This window comes from Lepisosteus oculatus, chromosome 4 (genome assembly GCF_040954835.1).
Source record: "Lepisosteus oculatus isolate fLepOcu1 chromosome 4, fLepOcu1.hap2, whole genome shotgun sequence".
NCBI classification, from domain to species: domain Eukaryota; kingdom Metazoa; phylum Chordata; class Actinopteri; order Semionotiformes; family Lepisosteidae; genus Lepisosteus; species Lepisosteus oculatus.
In genome coordinates this window covers 16,841,601-16,859,683 of record NC_090699.1, presented here as the reverse complement: position 1 = coordinate 16,859,683, position 18,083 = coordinate 16,841,601, and the positions used below count along the sequence as shown (strand labels likewise).

Here is an 18,083-nt window from a genome sequence, read left to right as displayed (position 1 = left end):
AAAAGAATAATTGATGAACGGAGCACTGCGGGAACACTCTGCGCTTAATAATTTAATTTTCACGTTCCTCCTTTTGATAGCTACGACACAGTTCACAGTATCTATCTACCCGGTATCTAACGTTGGAGGCATCGATCTGAATATTTAACCACCATATTCATATTTCTGTTATCTATCATGAATATCCTACCCAATAGAGGCCCCAGCGAATGTATGGAAGGCTCTTAACTAAAACCGACGCCACAGTATCTCACTGCCATTTGAAAATTGAAAGGCTTTGAGAAATGTACAGATTGGAAGCTTGGTAAACGAGAAAGGAACTAAACGGAGGAACGAAATAGCGCACATCTTTTCAATATTGCCAGGAATCAACGTGTTTTAATCTCTAGACCTTGTCGAATATCGGATCGGTAACCCTTGGTACTTGGGCTCCGTGTAACAGAAAAAGCTAGCAAAACGTGGAACGCAAAAAAATATATATTTTTATTAGAACGAACACATCGATTCCATAATTAAGTCCAGAGTGTAGAACGCCAATCTAAGCAGACGCATTCCTTTATTTAGTAGTTTGTGAGGTTATGAAAAGTGATTTTTAAGGCTTGCTTTTCACTCGACTTTAAGGTGACACCGAAAACACACGCTGTCCTATGAAGCGTTTTCCAGAAATCCGTTTTACCGTTAATTGTTCAGAATAATATAAGCATCTTTTCCAGCACTAAAATCTTAAATAATGTCACTTGCCCAGAATCCCATTGAAGTGTATTTAGTGTGACTCAAAACAATTCAATCTTCATGTATATTTTCGACCTTCTATAGTGTATACAGAGATGGCAGGGTTGAGTTAAACCTTCAGTGAATACAGGCGACAGAGAAAGAACAGCTACACATTTGGAAACGCATTAGTTATGAAAGATGTCGCTCCACATTCACTGACGTCTATTGTATTCTATAAAACTAGAATAATTAGAAATGTCCATTCAAGTCATTTGGCTATTTTCCGATATTGACATAAACATTGAAAATGATATTTTTAGGTCAGTTAAATCTAGACATGGAATATTTGCCCTGAAATAAATACTATATATGAACTATTTTAGCCCTTTAAAATAAGAGTACATTAATTGAATTGTATTCTGCACAGTTCTCTGACTGTATAACGTAGCGTGGTAAAACATGAAATGGGATTTACAAATACTGATACATATTGCTCGGCAGTTTCAATCATTATTTAACAATATTTATTTGGATTTTATGCCGTGCAAATAAAAAATAAAATTAAACCACTAGAGCTACGTGGACTACTAAGTTTTCATAAAACACTTTCTATTGTTTATGAAAACAAAGAGCTCGCCGTGCATTAAAAGACGAATCCTAATGTATCTGCCGCTTCGAACAAGATTTAGGAGAATTAAAAAAAAAACTATTGTCATCTATGAATACAGTATATAGTTTATAACTTTATGTTTCCACCTGTGTTATTTTAAAATATTGTCTTCTTTGTCTTTTACACACCATTTTCATTGATCTCAACTGGAAAATATTTCATTTTAGACCTGTTATGAAAAGCAAGTGATATGCATCACCAAATATTTAACAAGCTAGTGTTTTTTTTTTATTTCTAACCCAGACTGCATTATAGTGATCTTTCCTGTTAATCCATAAAAATAGAAACAATTTGTTGTTTCTTTTTTTTTTGACTGAAGCAAATCAAATGAAGTACGTGTCGCTCAGAGGCCAACAACAAGCAACGGTGTAGGTTTGAACCCAGGACCCGCGGTCTCGCATGCCCCCGTGTTTCTATTGTGATTGTGAAACGTTTTCATTTTCAAAACTATTTAGACATAAAGGAGCCCCCGATATTTTGAGCGAGAATTTCTCGCCATGAAAGCGATTGCAGACGTCAGAGGGGCGCTTTTTATGTATAAAACAATCAAATATGATATTAACAATGAATAAAAATCACCTGAAGACAAAACTGAGACCTTTCTTTAAAAAAATAAAATTACAAATCTGAGGAAGAGAGGCCACAAAACTCAATTTCTTTTAAAGGGTCATTAAAATCAAAATATAGAAACAACACTTAGAGATTAAAAAGCGAACAGTCAGCCTTCTTCGGGTGTCATCTTTGGCTCCACAGCTGAAACGTTGTGTCTCCTTTCTTCTCTTTTCAGCATGGAATAAACCTTTACTTGTTCCTTTGCAGCCTACGCATGTTGAAGCAGCTACCTACTTGAACTATTAAAACCTACTACACCTTTATATGTTGTATGTATTGGAAACGGTGATTAATTGAAACATATGAGGCGAGGTAACCCATTAAGTACTTAAGTGATGGGGAGTTTTTATAAGAATAATGTATTCGGCCAATGGCGAATAAATCCCAATGGATCGTGTGTCACTCAGTTAAGCTCCATTTTGCTATTTTAATTGGAGAAAAAACTAAATATTAATTTATGTTTACTATAGAATTCTAGATAGCTTTTATAGTATCACGTGATCTACATTATCTACAGTATAATGGACTGATGTATTGCAGGTTCATTCGGTTATACTGTACAAACTTTGCTTTTCTCTTACTAATAATAATTACAATATCTAATTAATTTTGTACTGATATAGTCGGGACGAAGAAACGATTGTATTCCTCCCGTGGAAGGGTTAATATCAGAGACAGCGCCGCTTTTCACAGTCGGCTTGTGCAGCTGCGTTTTAATTTATAGAAAGGTTTCTGAACAAGAAACACTCTCGTCTACTCTGTTTTGACAGAAAAGGTAACCGTAATTTAACTCTAACATTTTAATCTAACAATTAAAATGAATACAATAAAAAAATCCACCCATTCGTACTTGAAGTTATTATTTTTCTTTTTAAATTATTGCCCACCCAAAGTAGTATTTGTTCAATTCCTTAAGCAACCCGAGAGACCAGGCCGTCGATGAATCCTATATAAAGTTTATGAAAAGTGAAAAAAGACAATAGGCTTGCGACATTATAGTAAAGGTACAGAGTATTTGCATGAAACTAAATTATTCAAAATATTCTAAAATTCTGATGCGTATCTAGATTTTCTTAAATAACACGTTAATTTAGGGACAGGGTACACTGCACGACCAGACAGCCTTACCGTAATGTTTCTAATAGCAACACGGCAGTGTCGTAGATTATTTGTACGGTTACTATTTGTAGTGTTACTTTACCGTTCGCTCTGCTAGAGCGTAGTTCAAAATTATTCAGTGTGGCAGATGGGTGTGAAGATTACAGCGTTATCACCCAAATACTGATGGTAAAGCATAAATGAAATTGTATTTGCTTTAGGTTTACATTACAGTTCAATGTGGGGATTATTAAAATGCTGTTCATCCGTCAACAGGCACGGATAGTCTATGTTTTCAGCCTCCTTGACCCAAGTGTCGCCGGAAATAGATCGCATTAGAACCTTTTCGGAATTAAAACACAGTTACAGCTACAAGGGTGGCAGTAATATATAGATATACATCAAACGTCTGCGAAGAAACAAGCGGTAAACACATGACTGATGGACCTGAATAGAGAGTTTTCACATGGTAGTAGATATAAAACAGAAATATTAGTCATTTTTATTCAATTCCAATAGTAGATATAGTAGACAACACGCAAATATATCAAAATAAAAAAAAACAAGAACAAATGAAAACCAATTCACGTGAGTCGTCGAAAAGGGCATTTGTTTTTGTTTTTTCTTACACATTAGACCTTGAGGATGAGGTCCCTTTCCCAGACCTGACTTCCACTGACACCTGTGGTGTCCGTGTGCCGCGGGCTCCATAGAGGAGCTATTGTTTGCGAAGCTGCAGTATTTAGTCACATAAACGATGGTGTTATTCTAAACAAAGCTGTTATGCCTACCACTGCCCTCAATAATGAATAAATGTGTACTCAAATGAAATACATTTATTATGATTGATAATAAAACAATATTGGCAATATTATGTATTTCAATTGAAAACACAATGTAGATAAGTGATGTAAGAAAGGACAGAGACATAACTCCATTTCCTGTTTAAAAACTTCAGCCTGGATGTAAATTGCGGCAAAGCCAAAATGATTATTAACTGTTCCAACAAGGGTGAGACTATAAATCTATTTTGTTCAGAACGGTTCTTCTCTTATTTAAATACCTTTATTTATTTTATGTTTATTTTTTCAACAGGAGGTCCTTCTCTCCAGAATTCGCCAAAGATTTAGGCCAAAAAAGAAACACCACTGCATGTCAAACCAGCTTACGGTTTTATTTTGAAGATACAGAATAATAAACGAATAAGATATACCTTTGTAGGATGTGGTGACTTCAATGTCCTCCTAAACGAGAGAAAAAAAAACTTTACGAAAGGCCAAAATAACCGAGCCATTAGCTGTTTGAATCAATTATTTAATTTGGTTAATATCAATAAAAACGGTCTGCATGTCTTGCCATTCTCCCTTCTTCAAGCCAGAGGATAGTCCTCATGGTGATCAATTATAGTTACAATTATAAGAAATGTGTCTAAGCGATGCCAGCCCGTAGTGGCTCCTTGCTCACTGCCATTGTTCGAAGTTTAGGACTACATACTGTAGCTCTGGTGCCTCGTATCCTTTTCACACCGGGATGCGTTTAAGACCGAGCCACGGACAGCACCGCGGTGACCGGCAGTGTATCACAGTCTTCCTAATAGCTGTGAAGAACAGCACGTTTCAGACAGCCTGTAACCTGAGAAAAAGCTGCAGTAGGTTGAATAGTTCCAACACTGTGCTGTTTTACCACTTTACCTGGCAAACTCTAGATGCTACATCGTGCCCAAAAACAATTCATTTCCCCGAAGACGAGTTACTTTAACTGTATATCCAGGTAACTAACATGATCCCGTCTTTAATTGACTTGTTTGTATCTGGTAAAGTAGCCTGGGTCTCTATTGTTGCACTCTTCCTATTTTTAAGGAATAGTAATATTTCCTTCCCAATCTATCTAATGTGCGTCTGAAATGAGCTCTAAACTGATACGTCTGTCTTCACACATTAGGCGAATACTTATCTTTTGGTTTCTCACTTTTCTGCTACTGGACTTTATTTGTGTAAGCATACTGACACTTTTCCGAACTTCGTGCGTGCAACTGTGTTTTGTGGACAGTAATGACCCTAAATCTTGCCCATATTCATAATTTGCTCTCCGTTTTGTGTTTTCCGGAAAAGGGAAGTAGTTCCCTCTATCCCAGTATTGGCATGGTCGTCTCTTTCATCGCTCCGCTCCGCTAGAAGAAGGGCAAGTCTGAGGAATGTTTCGAAATCGAGCCTCCTAGCAGATCCAAAGGAAGCGACACCTACAACAACCGTGACAATCCTGGGCGACTGACGTTTCCTGGCCAACCCAGCCGGGAGAAAACCTTATCAAGACGCATGAGATAATGTGAATCACTTGAATTCCTCGGCTGCGCTTTTTTTGGGGGGATCTACCAGACGGGAAAAAGATGGCGAGCTTTTTGATTAACATGTCTCTTGCCTTAGCTCTGCTGGGCTTCCTAATGTTCACAAGTGCTTCAGTCAGAGCAGAGCCCGGAGTGGAGGAAGAGGAAGAGGAAGAAAGGTCTTGTCAAGGCGCTTTCGACTTGTACTTTGTCCTGGACAAGTAAGTGACCGTCGTAAATGTAACAGTTTATTTACTCTTCACTGCACTTAGCCATGCAACCACTCTGCTGTGTAGAGACGGGCGCTGGGCGTACCGGGAGACTTTTTTTTTTACGTTAAACTGGTGAAATCTATACTGGGCGAATAGGCAATATGTTGAGCTGAGTTTCTGCATTGTCTATACCAGATACAGAAAGTTTACTCTCTGGGTCATTTAACGCTGTCAGCTATGCAGAATATTAAACTTTGGATATCCTCCTAACGATTTTAAGACGAAGCAGCTAATCCGAATATATTGAATTGCGCGCATTTTTCCCATTAAAGCTATTCTGTGTGTTAAATATGTATGCTTTTTACGGTTGCGGGGAAAGCCATTTCTCCAAGAAGACGTATATTACTTTGCAGTCTCCTTTTCAAGCGAAGAAAAACAGCACATCCCCCACGGAGCTGGGAACTGGGAGCAGGATGCATGGATTGGGTTACACTGCGTGATGGAGCTCCTGCTCCAGCTGTTACAGCTGTCTGACTCCACGGTTGCCGCGCGCGAAGGCTCAGCGCTGATTTCACGCTGAGCGGAGAGAAGCCCGTTTGGCTTTTGTGAGCGGAGGCGCATTTCAGGACCTTTTTTTTTTCACGGAGACGTCTGAAGTTTTGGGGACTGATGTTCTAATCATTCACCATTTAATACGCGGCTTTACCCTACGCCTGTCGGTGTTACACAGCGCAGTCCGAAACACAAAACGAAACCCTGGTAAAATCTGAAAACGGGCTTAAAAATTGCCGCTTGCCTTTCCTTTGTTGTGAGACTTGCTTGCTTTTGCGGGAAGACTAAAAAACGTACCGTGTGAGTGTGCAGAGAGAGGGGGGCGCAGTGTGATGATGAGTTAGCTGACCCAGCAGTTTAAAGATCTCCGCTTTGTTCCTTTGCGGTCAGTCTTTCTTTCCGTGGAGACTTGATGGGAACACGCTATAGGGTTAGTGGAGAAGGAAGCGCTTCCTTTCGCTCAGTTCTCAGAAGGCCTATGTACAGTATGTACAACAAAAACACCCATATGTGGGATACAGCGTGATACCTGTGATGTTTGAAAGATACGAAAGAGAGCCACTGAACTTTTCTTCTGCTGGATTTATGAACCGTTCTATAATGCAGTGTACTTCTGTGGACACAACGTGTTTTAATTTCAGGTTAAATGCACGACTTGAACAAACTGACTGTGGGCTCCTGGCTTCTTAGATAACTTGGAAGTTTCTTAGAAAAGCACGACTTTTGAGCGAAACACAGGATGACAAGAGAATTACGTAATCCACAGGCCTCTTTTGTGCTGCTGTCAGTATAGACAGATTTGTGGGGAAGGCTATTTGCAGTCTGAATAAGATTTGTATTTTTACAATTGAAATGTTAAAATTTGCCCTATACATACGCTTAGTATTCCTGAAGCCTAATCCTTTCAAATTTCACTCAAAGAGAACTTGAAAAGCAAATAATTCAAGTACTTTTACATTTCAAATAGATCTGTAGGTCTCTTTTTTAACTTGGCGTGGTGCACATCTACATTTCATGTATTAAACTTGTAAAATATGATCATATTTTAATTACCTAAAGTTCATATTTTCTAAGACTGTCATAATTTGTTAAATAAAGTTCTTTTAAGGAAGGAAGACAGGATATTTTTAAAGGAAAGACTATCAGCATTGTTATACTGGTGATCCCAGTTTACTTATTGTTCAAGATTTTGCTTAAATCAAACCACTTGAACAACTGAGATGTTTGCTTGTAACTTTCCATAGGGTTTGAGGTCTACACTATTTAATGAGCATCAGCACAGTGTATGAGTCTCATCTTACACATGACTGTCTTGTTTAAGTAAGTAAGCAATTAGTGGAAAAAGATTGTTTCTACCATTTGTTTAAGAATACAGAAGCATTATGCAGCTCTGAAGACTGGGCTCTGACATCTGATTTTTATGCTTATTTGTTTTAGAACAGATTATGTTTGATTGTCCTTCAGAACACTGTTTTTATTTTGATGCAGTGACTGTTTCCACTTGTCGATTTTCTAACCTTTGAACTGTTCTCTGTCCTTTAGAACAGATGACCTTCCTTATATATCTTGCTGTTTTTAGTTTTGTTAAAGACACATCTCTGCTATTTACTTTAAAGTGTGTTTTGCACACCTTGCTGTTTTACTAATGCTTTAGTAATCCAGTTGTTCGAAAAAAAAACTTTTAATAGAGTTCATAACAAAAGAAAGGTTTGGGAGGAAAATAACCTCCAGTTTCCTGGCCCGGGTTATAATTATGGGTCTCCAGAGCACTGTTTTCTGGTGTTTATCATGCTAACAGGTCTCCACCATCCCTGGCTTGCTAGTCCACAAGGGCCAGTCACCCCTCACACTGAGCAAGTTAGAGTCAAAATACTGTTCAGGATTTCTTCCACAGCCGCATCGCTGGTATTTGTCTGATGTTTTTCAAAATGGCTTAAAGCAGGAGTTGTTTTTTTTTTCAGAGCTTTCCAGACTTTGGATAGATGCTTAGGATTCCAAAATCAGAAACCAACTCAGTCTTTTGACTAGAAACACAGAAGGGAAGCAAGGTCACAGCATGGACATTCTGTCAGATAGAGGACATTTCTGCTCAGAAATATTTGTGACCTACTGTAACTTTGTGACTTAACAAATCGGTGGTTACACGTGACCCTTGAAGAGAGTGAAGGAGTGAGCTATACAAGAAAGGGACAAGCAATATGAGGTGTTTGTCTAATTAATAATTCTTTCTCTTAAATGACACCGTGGGTACACTGTTATTATTCTGCTTGAGACCAGCAGTCACTGGGAAATAGACTGGGGCGGTTCTCTACATGCCATTTTCTAGCCCTGTTTCAAGAAACCTTTTGTGACACACACACACACACATGCAAGAGTTAGTCAGCCAAGTCGGGATGCAGTAATACATTTGGTTGGTGAAATGCAATTAGAATATTTTTGGTCTGTTACTAAATTAAAGTTGCGTGTCTATGATACTACAGTATGTTTGGCACACAGCTACATTTCTGATTTGTATCCACATGTAATTGTCTGAATCCACAAGGATGAAAAAAAAGACATTATTTGGAGACTTATGCCATAGGGAACGTTCCAGTTTTAATAATATCGTTGCCTTGTTGAAGATTGTAGACATTTTTCATTGTGTCTGGTCATTACTGTTGAGGTGAACCACTTCGTCTTCCTTCTCCCTGAGTGGACAAAAACCAATCCTTTACTATGTTTTTTTTTTCACCCCAAGGGCTGTGCAGAGATATTCTGACATTTCAGATATTTTAGCTGTTTTTTTGGGGGGGGTTATTAATGTACTGAGTTCAGACATGTAGTGCTTCAGGCTGCAGTGAGCACCAATGTGTTGGGAGCCTGAGTATAATTTCATTTACAAAGCTAAGTGAGGTGAAAACCGAACAATATATGTCAGAAAACCTAAACGGTAATTGTAATCTGACAGAACAAGGGAGAGCAAGTTCAGAAATGTTTTCAGATATGTTTTAATTTATTAAATATCTATTTCTAGGCACTACATAGGGCTTACTTTCATTCAGAAGAAATCCAGTGTTACTTTGTGTTCAGATAGTATTGGTTAAGGGTTTTGCTGATGTGAAAAGGCCAGCGAGGTCTCTGTCTGTGAACGCCAAAATGAAGCGTACCCTCTGAAGTGCTCTAGGAATGTTTGAGAGAAGAGGTGTGTCCTGTCAGTGCCGCACCTTTTTGTTGAATCCTTGAAGTGGACATGGTTAAATGTATCCATTTAAAGGTTGCCGCGGCTCAGCTGGTAAAACCTTCCTTTTATCTTGCCTTTAATGGTTCGCTGTAAGGTATAGGTGCTCAATGAAGCCATGAGTATTGGAATTATATCGCCATTGCCATTATTATGTTGCCATTATACCATTGCTATTATGTCATATTGCCATTATACCATTCAGGGTTTAAGGTCACATTGCCTTTCGAAAGTAAATAGGAAGCCATGTTCTGACGTTATCAAGTAAACATCAAAAACAATTGAAAGACACACCATCTACTACAGCACATATTAATGTGACTTGATTCAGTGATATATGGGAACAGATTGCTGTCTGTAAACATACAATTGTGCTCTTAGAGATAATATATGTCTGCACGCATCTTCTAAATGCAAAATATTTTCCTTTTCAGGTAAGATATCATTCCTCTGATGGGTTCTACCCTCTGCTTAGAAAGAATTAGTCATTGCATGTTGTGTTGTGCTCCACAGATCAGAGCTTCACTGATATGCAATGTGACAGGGTTTGTTAAAAGGGCCTTGTGCTGTATTAGCTGAGAGGTTAATTTCTCCTTTAGGCTCTTGAAGGCTTGTGGGAATTTAGTGTATCACATAAGAAACCGGGCTGTTTAACCTCACATTAGTTATTTAAAGTCAGCATTATTCCCCATTAAAGGCTCTAGTATCTCTAATCCATGCATCATTTTGCGCCAGTAAAATGCCTTTGAGTGTTTTACCGTTTTATAAAAATGTTTTGCTACTAATTATCCAGAAAGCCATTCCAGTACGAGAAAAGTTTTGAGAGTTACACCAGGTTATTTACAATGCCCACAGTAGTTGGCAATTTTTCCTTCTGTAGGAAGTTTTTTTTTTAAATGATTTGCCTGGAAATTATTATAAAATGAGGCTGCAAAGGTCCTGAAAGTTTGTTTTTTGATCTGATGAAGGTTTCAGGAAACACTATAACACACAATGTATAAACCATACTACATTTTAAGAAACATTTTAAATGTTTAATGGGGCACTGCACCTTTAAATAATAGTGCTCGAGCACTCCTGAAGGAATTCTAAGACATGCGGCGCAGCTGAATCAGACTGTAGGATCCTCACCTGCTGCTTTACAAGTGCTAATAAACAGAGGGGTTGTTTTTTTAACTCCTTGGGTATCACCTCTTGTTAATATTTTACTGAAACCAAATGTTCATTTGAAGATTTCTTTAACATGCATAATGTTTTGTTCTGTTTCATAATAGCTCAATTAAAGTAAAAGTAATAATTCTACAATTATTCAGCCGTTGCCTACAGAGAGCTTCACACATTTTAAGGGCACAAAAATCTGCAGTATTTTGTATTCGTGTGCAGTTTTTCTGTGTATTTACATGTATGGAAAACACTCTATATTTCTCACAAAAAATGTAACGTGTTTGTTTACAAGTCACAGCGTGGCACACCCTCCTCTGCTTGAATTGCCTTTCTGTAAAATAAGTATTTATCTGATGGGACTGGTTTGGTGTGCACCCAGACTAAGTGATCTGATCATTTCCTGTCTTCAGAAACGATGCAGCCCTGTGTAGCAGGAGCATGTTCTAGCTAAAGGGGAAATGTGGAGCCTTCCACCATTCTCTCCCTGAGGGATGAGCTGTGGTGCTGCTGGAGATTAGGAGCTCTGTCCCAATGCAGATGCCTTGCTTTGGGCTGAAGACTCAGGTGTTGGGCTTAGCTTGTTCTTGGCTGAGTTTTTAACACTCTAAAAAGTTTGCTCTTATGCTGTTGCTTGTTCTTATACGTGAAGTTTTATTTTAATGCAAATAGTTTCCCTTTAGGGGATTTAAACATTTTTGCATGTTTTTCTGTCAGGCTTTGATGTGGATAATGTTTGCTTTTTGAGTTTATTGCTCCCAGTGGTTAGTCACCCATTTAATAGTCTAAACTATTACTGTATGATGTGTGGTTATACTGTTATATGTGTTGTTTAGACTAAAATCCATATTTTCGTAGAACAGTTGAGTTAAATGCAGCTGTAAGCTGTAAATATATCATGCTCAATATCAATAAAGACATTCTCAAACCTGTCAACTGTAGAATGAACTTTCATACTAGTAATCTAGCTTCACACTCCTGACTTTTCCACTATTAAATTGCATCGGGTGTGTTAGCAAACTTTGGCATTTGTGTTAAAGTGGTGTAAAATGTCTCATGGCACTGTTATTGCCATAACAAATCTGTAATCAGATCCTTGTTTATTTCATGGGGCTGATATAATCACACAAACGACATTTTGGTATTTCCTTGGAGTGAAAGGAGTATAATATCCTTTAAGAGTATCGGATCATGTGGAGTCCCATAACCTGAGAGGCCACAGAGCCTCTCTTTTTATAGGCAGATAATGAGCTGGGATGGCCCTGGCTGGGACTGAAGCCTGCACCCTTGTGCACAGCCAGCCTCTTCCTGTTCCGAGTCTGGGGAATTGCTAAACAGGTCTGAGGGAGCAGACAGGACCGGCTAAGAGAAAAGGTGTCACCGACGTTCTTCACAGATATGAAATTGGTGAAGACGGAGCAGTCTCAGTTTAGTTCCCAGTGTTCATTGATCCCAAACTGAAGAAAAAAACTGTGACAGTTTGGCACACATCACCTGCCACACTTAGTAAAACCCAGTACCTTGATTCCCTTCATAAATGTGGATTATTCGTTTCGTATAAACAATTTGCCGATGCACACGTATAGTTGAAGATGTCGTATTTTTATTGCCTTTGCACCCTCGTTATTTGTGCATCAGGGCTTCAATGAAACCGAATTGTTTTGATTAGTGGTTGCCTAGTGCTTGGGACATTGAGAGAAACAAAAACTTGCGAACTTTGCAGTATGCGCTGTGGTCTCCAGGATGTTGCCGTTTTGAAAGCGTTCCACATGAAAGTCCCAGAAATGCCAAGAAGAAAGTCGTGGCCTGGCTCCTCTGAAAGCAGAGCTTCAGCCGCTATTTTTACTGGAAGCATTGTCTGAGGAGATACAAACATGTCCGAGATGAATATTGGTCCTCTCTCTCTGATATCATCATGGAATTTCTGAGGCTAAAAGCACGGTTATTGCTGGGAACTTGTGGTCAAAAGCCTCATTCTTCTGGGTGAGGAAAAACAAAATTATGCAAAATGATTTGAGCTGTGAAGTGAATTTATTGGAGCAGCTGAGGGATGTTTCTTTAAAGGGTCTGTCTGTAATCCTATGAGTTTCCCGGAAATGTGAGCTGCACTTTAAACTTTACCCTTCAATCTATAAAGTTTAGTAAAGGCCTGAGGAGTAAAGGCCTGTATGCATCATCAGGCTTTTGGTGCGCTTTGTGGATTCAATGGTACAGTGCTGCTGACAGATTTTAAGGGCGTGAAAAATACCATTCAGTGACTCTGGCCAAACCACATACTTTGGCTCGGGGTGCTTATTTATTCTGTGAAACATGCTCTGTATTTGACAATATCGGAGCCCAAACTTGGGTTAAGAATTCAATAGGACTTTTCCCTTGGTTATGCAGATTCAATCCCTGCTACAGCAATATAAGAATGTTCTGAGAAAAAAAAACCAAAGGTATCTTTGAAGTATTTGTTTTTCATCTTAGTATGTCCTGCATACAGTAGGACATCCTTCTTCACTATAGCCTATGTGATATAATGTTTTTTTCTATTCTGATATCAGCAATAATACATTTTATTGTTGACTTTAGTGGAATCTACATAGAAGTGCATTTAAAACTGATAACACTTTAATGAAAGGGTTGTGGGAGTCTGGAAAAAGCATCCAGTCATGTTGTTGAAACACCTACCCTTGCTGGCTTCTTTCATGGATCTGCTGGATGAGCTTCTTCGGTCAACCAAATGGGCTCAATGGGCCAGATGGCCTTCTTTTGTTGGGAACCTTTTGTATGTTCTTAAACGTTGATGTAATTCAATATTCAAACAACATGCAATATGATTTAGAGAAACCCAGAGCTCTATTAATCATCTGTATCCTTCCCTTACCAGAGCCTGCTATGTGAGCAATGGTGATCTCTTACCTCATTGTTGGATTCTAGTACTTGTATAAAGTAAAGTAGATTAGAATTTATTAAAAATGTAGTAGTCTGTTGAAAGGATATAATAAATCTTCAAAGCTTAAATCATAAATCATTCACACATTACATCACTCATATACTCTGTATCTTTATGTGAGAATCGTGATTTCTAAGCTTTTAGGGTTTTTTTGTTTAACCTGTTCCATCACCAAAGGGGAAAGTGAAATGTTGAAAATTTAACTTAAACACAAGCTATCAAAATTAGATCAGAGAATACCACAGAAATGTCTCAACTGGATTTATTTTCCTTTCATCGTGGTTCTAACTAAGAAGCTACCCACATCCTCTCTTTCTTCTGTTTGGACAGGTGAGGAAAATGCAAACTAGGCTGCAATTTTACAAATCATTCAAAATGTACCGTTCCAAGAGCAATAAAATACTGAAGAGGTTTTACATGGGTTCACAAGTTAACCTTGGTTAAAAAAACTAACTGGAAGCAAAACACAACTGAGTTCTGTGTTGGTGCTTTCTGTTGCATCAATATCAGCCAAATGTAAATGTCATCATCTTTTCTGCTGTCATGTGGAGCAGACTGGTTTGCTGTGAGTTAATACCTTTGTTGTGTCGTGCAGTTTAGGTTTTACTATAAAGCTGCTTTGTAAATATTGATTACTTTAAAAGAATTTGTTGATCCTGTATAATGTTTATGAAAATACGATGTTAACCAACTAAAAGCTCTGAGTTGTTCCTGAGTTTCCCTGTAGCGGGAGCAGGTACAGTAACCATTTCTAAGAGTGTAAGACCAGTTAAAAAAGAGAACCCCTGGCAGGTTGTCCGAAGTCTGCAGCTCAACCAGCACAGGCCGTGGTGCACTGAATGAGTTGCTCATTCAGGAGAGCCAGTGTGGACAAGCTGCAGAAGCCTAAGTTGTGTTAAATAAAGAGCAAGGGTATAATCTAAATGCTTAAATGCTTGAGCTTGTTCAAAACAATCCAAGCTGTAATGGCATAATTAAAGCTTTCCTATTCAAACCTTTTATATCAATCTGGAGGACAGTGCGGTTACGTCTTAAACAGCGTTTGTCGGTTTTCGGTTTGAATCGCTTCAGTTTAATAGCACCGTTCATTGTTTATTAGGGTATTTTTTTGATTGTTCTTACAAAAAAAAAGTGCGAGTCGGTGTGTGTGTAGGAATGAGACTCCAGGTCACAGGCGTCTGCTCCTGGAGCACCAGGGAATCAGCAATGTCCAGTGACCTTTCCTCACGTTGGTCACGTCAGGGTTAAAAGACCTGCCCAGTGCAAAAAAGGTTCCTCAGCTCATTTCCTGCCTGTCTGCCTGCCCCGATGGGATGCTTCCAGGTCTCCTGAGATGAAATGCTGTGGAACAACGTCCGGCACATAGCGTAGACTTCCTGCTTTTTTTTTTCACGTGGGAAGTTAGCCGAGTCATCAATTAAGCCGTTCCGTCATGAAAATTTAATCCATTTTCGACCTTCTTCTCTCCAGAAAGGCACATTTCAGCTCTTAGAAGCTGAACAAATCCTGTTTATTTATAGCCTTTCCCAAACTGTGAATTCAACCCCCGACCATCTGTTCGCCGGCAGGCCTCCAGTTTCTGAGGAGGCATGGTCTTGTGTCACTGCAGGATGAGACGCATACGTCTCCTATAAAAGCAATTAGCCTACATTCCGAGCGCTCGTGGGTCTGCAATTAATTACTGAGCCCAATTAATCGGAGGGGTGGAGCTGCAGCTTCAGAGCTTGACACACCATACAGAAACCGGAGAGGTGATGGCAGATTGGGTGGAATAGCAGATCGTTATTGTTCCTGACTGAAGTCCTTATTTGTTCTGGTAGAACATAAAATTGGTTTCAGTGCTTCATATTAGGATACAATAATCTCTTCGTAGTGTGTAAGAAACAGTGAGCTCGATGTTACAAAGTATTGTAACTGTATCGGTGTGTTTTTTTTACAGATCTGGAAGTGTCAAAAACCACTGGATTGAGATATACTCCTTTGTTGAACATTTGGCAGAGAAGTTCATTAGGTGAGATACATTAACATTTTAGATTTAGACTTAAAGATTGTTGAACTGCGGTCTCTGGGTTCACTCGATAAAAATCAGAGGGCTTCGGACAAAATCAGAGTCTGCCATATTTCTCACGAAGGACTGGTGAATTAACAGTGGAAAAAAAACAAATTTTCCTGTCTTCTTGAATATTCACCATCTGTATTTTCTTAAATTCGTTTTCCCTGCTGTAGTTTATCTTCCATTGCCCAGAAATGTTTGTATCATTTCAACACAGGCACGTGGTTTTGATGTAATTTAACCAAAAACTGATCGATTATCTCTCCAACGCTCCTTCCAGTCCCATGCTGAGGATGTCCTTCATCGTGTTCTCAACCCGTGGGACGACAATCATGAAGCTGACCGAAAACAGGTGAAGCTTCGCTTTCAAACTGTTAACGTCTCCTGTTGTAAACATTTGAGTTTGATTTTTAAATGAATCTCCTGAAAGATTTCGATCAGGTCCAGATGGGGAGATTTAAGACGAAGGAAACAGTGAAAATGTCCTTGCAGCAGCTGCAGCAGTGTCTGTGTCCTGTGCTTGTGGTGGAGTTCGCTAGACCTGTCAATAAATATTTAATTTGCTGTTCCCTTCACAAACCCCTGCGGTCCTGTATGTGGGCCAGCCAGCAGGAGCTCCAAATCCTGGTTCAGTCACCCACCTACCCAGGCGTGGCGAGGTCTGGGATCCACTTAAACACTTCAGCCTTAAAAGCCTCAAAAATACCACCCTGTTCCTGTTTGTGTGCTGCCTGCACTGCATTGAAAATTGAGGCGTTCCAGCCATGAAGCTACATGATGATGAGTTTGTTGAAAATGTTTCTTTATACCTTTTTTCTTTTGCTCCTCCAGGGATGAAATAAGGAAAGGCCTTAATGCTCTCAGGAGAGAGATACCTGGAGGAGACACGTTTATGCATTTAGGACTGGAAAGGGTACAGCCTTCACTCCATAAAGCCCCTACTTCTTTTTTACTGTATATAAATGTTGATTTTTTTTCAATTTGCTGTTTCAGTAACATTGTCTTATTTTACACTTGCAGGCAAATGAACAAATTTACCACGAAAATTATGGTAGGTCTCATTTGAAACTATTCACTGCCTATAGCTGGCAACATAGTCAACGATTCTAAAGCATTTTTGTTTGGTTTCTGCATTGAAGGGACAGCTAGTGTTATAATTGCATTGACGGATGGAGAACTTAATGAACAGCAATTCTACCATGCACAGCAAGAGGTAAGTGAACAGTGCCGTCACGCATTAATATAGAACAATATTAACAGGATTTGCATTGATCGTTATGTAAATATTGTTTTTACCAATCCAAACGCAGGCTGAAAGAGCTCGATCCTTTGGAGCCATTGTCTATTGCGTTGGAGTGAAGGATTTCAATGAGACACAGGTAAACCGGGCCCTGTGAGTTAAAACTACTTTGCCCAATCTTACAATGTCCCAGATTTATCCAGCTGATTATGCAAAACCTTTATCCAAGCCCTCTCTTTTCCAAAAGACAAAACCCCAGTGACAACATTTAGAATAAACTACAAAGCTATGAAAGGACCGTGCATGTTCCTTTTGCCCTCCTGGATGAGCTTGAAATGATTTGTGTCCCCTGTTTTTGGGGAATGTGTTCGTTGTTTGTACAATTGAAGTGAATTTCAGCCCTTTATGTCGTTGCATAGTTTTGCAATCACTCTTGCAAAGCAGTTACTTTCAACGTAAGAGGAAGGTATAAGTGATTTATGTAATCTGTCGAGAACTGGAGCTCAGTGAACGATGTGAGTAAATGACCACTGTAATGCTGTTTGTCCTTTTGTAGTTGGCCACCATTGCTGATACCATAGAACACGTGTTTCCAGTGATAGGAGGATTCCAGGCTCTCAGAGGCATGATTGATTCGGTAAATGAAGTGATTTTGTTTTATGAGCGAAATAAGTACTTTGTCTTTTTTGTTTCTAATCCCGATCGCTAACCGTTTCCCTTGGTGCTGTGTCCTAGATCCTCAGGAAGTCCTGCATTGAGATTTTAGCAGCTGAGCCATCAAGCGTGTGCGCCGGAGGTAAGAGCCCAGACAGGGGTATCGTGCGGACTGACAGCAGTGCGGTTTCCAGTTGTAGTCTAGCCTGCGTTGAGTCAGTGCTAATTTACGCGTAAACAGACAGTGGGGAGCAAGGCGCTCCCTGGAATTTAAGAAAAATACAAATCGACCATGTATGGAAAATGAGAGGCTGGCCGTGCTCTCTTGCCTGTCGAAACGATACGATGAGCGTGTTCCTGGCGAGCGCACAGAAAAGGCCGTGTCACTCCAGATTCGTTGGGGGTGAGCAAGGGAGAGGAGCTCTCTGCAGCGGCGCTGGAGTGTGAACGCCACTCAGCGATGAAGACATTTTAATGACAGAGCCGAGCAGGGAAGATCTAGCGGTGAATGCTTTACAGGCATACACATCAAAGTGCAGGGTCGTGCTTCCGATATTGAATTCGGGATTACTAGGCTTCGATAATCAATACGCACCTGAATTTTTCTTTAATATACATAAAAGTGTATATTGGATGTGT

At 39.4% G+C, this 18,083-nt stretch overlaps 1 protein-coding gene across 1 annotated transcript in view; it reads left to right on the top strand.

Moving 5' to 3' along the window:
- Positions 1 to 4,705: 4,705 nt before the first annotated feature.
- Positions 4,706 to 18,083, top strand: part of antxr1d (ANTXR cell adhesion molecule 1d) — a 34,929-nt gene continuing 21,551 nt past the window's right edge. Inside the window, exons 1-9 of the mRNA XM_015346255.2 lie at positions 4,706 to 5,638; positions 15,437 to 15,508; positions 15,831 to 15,902; positions 16,382 to 16,463; positions 16,571 to 16,601; positions 16,690 to 16,763; positions 16,861 to 16,929; positions 17,347 to 17,427; positions 17,526 to 17,586. Of these exons, the coding sequence (XP_015201741.2) occupies positions 5,481 to 5,638; positions 15,437 to 15,508; positions 15,831 to 15,902; positions 16,382 to 16,463; positions 16,571 to 16,601; positions 16,690 to 16,763; positions 16,861 to 16,929; positions 17,347 to 17,427; positions 17,526 to 17,586 (700 nt within the window). The 5' untranslated portion in view covers positions 4,706 to 5,480. The remainder of the gene's footprint in view (positions 5,639 to 15,436; positions 15,509 to 15,830; positions 15,903 to 16,381; positions 16,464 to 16,570; positions 16,602 to 16,689; positions 16,764 to 16,860; positions 16,930 to 17,346; positions 17,428 to 17,525; positions 17,587 to 18,083) is intronic.